General features: G+C 48.6%; 1 protein-coding gene across 1 annotated transcript; it reads left to right on the top strand.

The window, feature by feature from the left end:
• The first annotated feature begins 3,005 nt into the window (after positions 1–3,005).
• Positions 3,006–5,055, top strand: LOC123188909 (uncharacterized). Its single transcript, XM_044601189.1, has 2 exons — positions 3,006–3,827; positions 3,923–5,055. Exons 1-2 carry the CDS (start codon positions 3,181–3,183, stop codon positions 4,647–4,649), a joined length of 1,374 nt encoding a protein of 457 aa, XP_044457124.1. The 5' UTR covers positions 3,006–3,180; the 3' UTR covers positions 4,650–5,055.
• The last annotated feature ends 1,088 nt before the right edge of the window (positions 5,056–6,143 follow it).

Here is a 6,143-nt window from a genome sequence, read left to right as displayed (position 1 = left end):
GCTGAGGCTAAAGCGGCGTTACCAGCTGAATCGGCTTCCTTTCGATTTTGATGGCGGAGCTACTGGCTGGATCGGCTTTCTTGTGGGCGCATTGGTAGGGTAACTACGCGAGGAACCGAGCGGCTGGCCAGTGCCGGGTCCACTACACACAGCAGTCGCCGCCACATCTGTCGTCTCCAGATCTGAGTAGATGCTCGCCGCCGCCCCTTTCAACAACATGTGATCCGCCTCGTCGAGCGAGGACGCGGGGTGCTGCTTCTGAGTACACAGGAACCGTCTCATTCCGAGAGGACTCGCCGCTGTTCCACAACGAGGACGCCGCCGAGGTCGTTCCGCAACACGCCGTTGTTCCAGCAATAAAACGCAGGTTTTGCCGGCCCCTAAATTGTCTCCTTTGCTGATATTGATTATTTATTTGTCCTTCCTCTGCACAATTGAGCGCATGATTTCAATTGCCATCGTACAATCTGCATGACATGCCATGCTAAATGCAGTTATGTCGTTTGATTAACAAGAGTACTAGATTCAACATGATCGGAGCAAGAAAGCTATTTTGTCTTTTCAATGCAACCTTAGGAAGATTTTGCTAACACGCTTGCTAACACACTGCTATTGATTTTTTTCAGCCGTGTTCAGAGCAAGAAAGCTATTTTGTCTTTTCAATGCAACCTTAGGAAGATTACCAGGGAGCCCTAATTGCCAGAATTAAATCTTGATGTCTACAAAAGTAAGGTGTGCAGTAACCAAGTTTAGAGAGGGACATATCAAGTTTAATCTGAATTAGAACAGGACAGGTTTGACAAACAACACACTTCTGGCCATTGTTTAATTGATTGTTATTAGGGAGCAAAGATATGCACACCTTCTTTTTCTTGAACTATGCTGAGAGCACATAGTTTCATGTTGTCAATTCATAGATCATCACAGGATTAGAACTTGCTCTACAAGAAATTAGTAATTCTCTATACTGCATTTTTTTCAAAGTAAGAAGACATGAGTTGACACTGCAGGACAATGAGACTATCTGAGGGTCTATTTTGTGCACAAGCTAAATTATTATTGTTTGGGCAATCTGATTATGTAATGTTTAACCTTTGGGTACAATGGAAGTTACTGACAGATGTTGTGTAACTGAACTAATTTCTCTCGTTCGATTTACCGCAAAAATGTAAATACTAAGGATGAGCAGAGAGAAGAACAAAAGTCACTGATTTGGGGAAATAAATAATGTTAGCATAGAAGAGCATAGCAATTGTTCTTTGCAAGTTGTAGTACATAGGATCTTAGTAGTGAAATTATTCTAGGTGCTGTTTGATAAGTATCTGCCATGGTATTAACAATGCAATTATTTTGAATCGTTTACCCATCTATTATTGCTGCCGCACACTGAGGTTTGATTTTACATATTCTGCATATGCTACATGAATATTGATGCAGAAACTGTTGTTCAACTATGAAAATTAAACTGTACCTCCGTTATGCGATTGAAGCAGCATACATATTTTGGGCTTTCGTGATTTTGGGTCAGGTTTAGTATTGTTCATAGTCGTACATTTTGTACAAGCTGGTATTTATTTATGCATTCACATATTGTAGTTGCTGAAAAGTTCACATTGTTTCTTCTCCTGTGCTTTTTATTCTGATTTGCTCGAAATTCTATATCAGGGGGATTTATGCTCAATAGGATATATTTGGGAAGACGAGCATCTTATAAAATTTGTTTACTAACTTATGTGATGCTTGAAGATTTGTCATATTCAGTATCATTGTTGTTATCTAATGCTTGAAGTACATCTCAACTCCGGAATTTTCAGTAGATGACAGTCATAAAAAATATTGAAACTACTCTCAATGATGAAACTTAAAAGACCAAAGGAAACAATTTAACACATTCAATGAAGATTATTCATAGCCTCCGTAGTTACGAGTCTTCCATGATGGAAAATCTTGAAGGTATTGTATTTGAGAAAATTGTTGTTTACCTCCGTTGCATCGCACTGGCTCTTTTGCTAGTTTAATTTAATTATCAAAAAGTAAAAAGAACAGGGAACATTTACTACTTAGGGCTTCTTTGATTCAAAGGAATTTTATAGGATTTCTGGAGGATTGAAATCCTTAGAATTTTTTCCTATGTTGGTCCTTTGATTTATAGGATTGGGTCCCATAGGAATTTTTCCTATGGAATCTTCTGTACTACATTTCGGGCCTCTTTGATTCACAGGATTGTCAAAATGAAGGAATAGGAAAAATGCAGAAATAGGATGGCATGTCTCATAGTATCCTACAGGATTTGAAAGAATGTTTGATAGCGCGGGGAAAACAAAGGAATTCTACAAAAAGGTTTGAGTGGATGGAAATTTTCCTCCAAAATATAATACAAATGGATCATATGAAAAAATTCCTAAGGATGCTAATCCTATGAATCAAACGAGCATCACAGGAAATATTCCTAAGGGTTTAAATCCTCCAAAAATCCTATGCAATTCCTTTGAATCAAAGGAGCCCTTCATAGGAAATTTAACATCCACTTCAACCTCTTTTTACAATTCCTTTGTTTTTCCCGTGACATCAAACAATCATTGCTAATTTTATAGGATTCAAATGGACATGTCACTCCAATCCTATACTTTTTCTATTCCTATGTTTTTAAAATCCTACGAATCAAAGAGACCCTTAATTGCTGAGGGGAAAAGTCGCTACCGCGAGAATAGCTTCAAAAGAAAAGAAAAAAAAAGTCGCTACCGCGAGAGTGCAGGGGAGAGCTCCGCATGGCCGGATCCAGTGCGGTCGCGTGTCACACCTCCGAGCAGGCCGCTTTTCCAGAGACACCGTCATGAGATGTTTTCTTAAACCGATGGCTGGTGGACCAGGTATGCTGGGACCCATCTGTAGGTGGGTGCTACGGGGAGGTGGATGGGTTGGAATAGGAGGCCCCGCTCCGCCCCGGCCACAGCTAAGGGGGATCCAGGCTGGCTACACCCAAAGGCGGGCTTTGTCACCACACCTTCCCCATCGTCACCACACCTTCCCCATCGTCTCTCCGGAACATCAACCTTTTCTTGCTCCGCCATCGCCGTTCAAAGAAACAGAACGAAGATACAGAAGCCAGCCACCGCCGAGAAGAAGAAGAAGTTACGAAGGACGAGGTGGCCGTAGTGAGAGTGGAAGCAGGGCCTTGAGATGGACCCGTGCCCGTTCGTGCGGGTGCTGGTCGGCAACCTGGCCCTCAAAATGCCGGTCGCCCCGCGCCCCGCCGGCGCCGGCGCCGGCGTGCACCCCACCACCTCGACGTGCTACTGCACGATCCGGCTCAACAAGCTGCCGCTTCAGACTGCCGCGGCCCCGCTGCTGCCCTCGGACGACATGACGCAGGGTCCCGCCGCGACGGGCGCACTGGCGGCCGCCTTCCACCTCTCCAAGGCCGACCTCGACCGCGTCACGGCCAAGCCGTCCCTGTTCGTCGCCCGATCCGCGAGGCTCAAGGTTGCCGTGTACGCCGGGCGGCGGGGCACCACTTGCGGGGTCAACTCCGGCCGGCTGCTCGGGAAGGTGGTCATCCCGCTGGACCTCAAGACCGCGGTGGGGAAGCCCATCGTGTTCCACAGCGGCTGGCTCTCCATCAACAAGCGCGGCCGTAAGGCCTCTGCCGTCTCCGGCTCCGCGCAGCTTAACCTCACCGTTCGCGCCGAGCCCGACCCGCGCTTCGTGTTCCAGTTCGATGGCGAGCCTGAGTGCAGCCCGCAAGTGCTCCAGGTGCAGGGTGGCATGATGCAGCCCATGTTCACCTGCAAGTTCTCCTGTCGCAGTAACAGCGACCTCCGCTCTCGGTGAGTCATTGTCATCATGGTGAACAATTCAACCTCAATTCCCAAACAAATGTTGCTTTGTTCTGACCGAATTCCTCAAAATTTCGGTGTTCCAGATCAATGCACTCCGATCCGGGGAGTGGCGGCCGCAACTGGCTGATGTCGTTCGGTTCCGACCGCGAGCGGGCAGGGAAGGAGCGGAAGGGATGGTCGGTGACGGTGCACGACCTATCGGGTTCGCCGGTGGCACTGGCGTCCATGGTGACGCCGTTTGTGGCGTCCCCCGGTTCCGACCGCGTGAGCCGGTCCAACCCGGGCGCGTGGCTTGTACTCCGGCCCGGCGACGGCACTTGGAAGCCGTGGGGCCGCCTGGAATGCTGGCGCGAGCGTGGCGCTGGCGCGGCCGGCGACAGCCTCGGGTACCGGTCCGAGCTCCTGATTCCTGACCCAACCGGAATGGGCGTCGGCGTCTCTGTCGCCGAGTCCAACGTCCCTTCCTCCCGCGGGGGGCGCTTCGTCATCGACCTGACGGCGGCGCAGCCCTTCGGCCGGAGCGGGTCGCCTGGGTGCAGCCCGCGCGGGAGTGGTGACTTCAGCGGCGGGTACGGTCTCTGGCCCTTCGGGAGCTACCGCGGGTTCGTGATGTCGGCGGCAGTGCAGGGCGAAGGGCGGTGCAGCCGGCCAACGGTGGAGGTGGGGGTTCCGCACGTCGGGTGCGCGGAGGACGCGGCGGCGTTCGTGGCGCTGGCGGCAGCCGTGGACCTGAGCATGGACGCGTGCAGGCTCTTCTCGCACCGCCTCCGCAGGGAGCTCTCCAGCACCCGCTCCGACCTACTGCGGTGAGGACACCCACCGAGCGGCAAATGCGACCACAAACTGTACAGCGGTGGTGGCGAGATCGAGGGAGTCGATGGTGGTGGTTCAGGTCTCTTGTTTTTTTTTTTCCGTGGGAGATCAGACTGTCCGTTTTTTGGGATCACTTCTGGTGATTTTTGGTGGGGGTGTTCTTGTTTTAAAATCCGTCAATAGTAGAGTAGTAATTTTTAGTCTTCTACTAGCTGCTTTGTGAAGTTTTAGAAGAAAATCATCAATCAGCCGTAGGAGAGAGTTCGTGTTGTGTGTGTGTTCCGAACTTCCTATCGTCCTTCCAGTTTCAATTTTTCTTTTCTTTTTTGCCATGAAAGGAGTGAAGAACCGATGTCTTATTAAAACCCGTTGCAGAATGAATCGTTGTTTTTTTTAAACCGAAGAGCTTCTCTTTTTAGTGCCACTAGTAGTTGTGATGAGTTGTATTGGTAGTATTTTGCAACGAAAAGATTTGTTGGGGTCGACGCACTGGTAGAAGTGGGCGTGGCGGTTGGCGGGACAGGGCGGCATTCCTCCCAGCTGGAAAAGAGGCGGGAGGGGTGACGCCTGCAGTGTGGGCCCTGCGAGTGCACATGGGATGTCTTCTCACGTTTCGTCCACTCCTACTCCCATTCTCCGCTCGCTGCGCGCATGGCGTGGCGTGGGTCCGCGGGGTGTCAGTGAGTGACGTTGTGGCGCAGCTGCGTTGCAGTGGGTCAGATGGGGTTTCAGCTGCTTTCCCACTTTTCTCTTTTGTGCTTGGTTGCGTTCGGGAAGCGGTTGTAGGGATTGGTGCTGTCTGTGATGTGCTGTGCTGCCATGTACTCCCTCCGTCCGGAAATACTTGTCCGAGGAATGGATGTATCTAGATGTATTTTAGTTCTAGATACATCCATTTGTATCCATTTCTATGACAAGTATTCTCGGACGGAGGGAGTAGTTGGGTGCCTGCGTCTAGTCCAAGCTGTTTCTGCCATCGCACCACCGGTGCCACTGGCACCGGACTCTTTTTTGCTAAACATTCAAGGCATCTCCAACGCTGTCCAGGCAAACATTTAGGGCGTCTCAAACGCTTATCTGCATCCATTTCAAGACAAGTTTAAAGAAACCGTTTCAAAATAATTTTAAAGAAACCGGACGAATTTCATGAAACCTGACTGAGTTTAGCAAAGTCCGGACATAATTTACATAAAATGGACTATGTTTTGTCTGCTTAACAAAAAAACTTCATGTTGTTTCTCCTTTTTTTTTTCTAATTTTACAACACTCAAAGTAATTATAAAAAATAGCACAATTCATCCATAAATATCATGCAAATATTTCTAGTACAACAATAGTTCAAATGTAAATATTACATCTGAGATGACCGGATGTTCAACAAGTTTTTTGAATTAACCGATTCCACATTCAGCGATACTAGAATCACAGCTGGCACACGTCGTCCCACACAGGCTGCCTCTTGAGCTTTATCCAACAATGTATGTGCGTGAA

Source organism: Triticum aestivum, chromosome 2A (assembly GCF_018294505.1).
Source record: "Triticum aestivum cultivar Chinese Spring chromosome 2A, IWGSC CS RefSeq v2.1, whole genome shotgun sequence".
Classification (NCBI taxonomy): Eukaryota; Viridiplantae; Streptophyta; class Magnoliopsida; order Poales; family Poaceae; genus Triticum; species Triticum aestivum.
The sequence above is the reverse complement of the archived record's forward strand: the minus strand, read 5'-3'. Positions and strand labels throughout refer to the sequence as shown.

Bases quoted from the DNA above. Each gene is read 5' to 3' on its own strand.
- LOC123188909 (XM_044601189.1), top strand. From the start codon at position 3,181: ATGGACCCGTGCCCGTTCGTGCGGGTGCTGGTCGGCAACCTGGCCCTC. The intron at 3,828-3,922 runs GTGAGTCATTGT...TCGGTGTTCCAG, and splicing joins AACAGCGACCTCCGCTCTCG to ATCAATGCACTCCGATCCGG.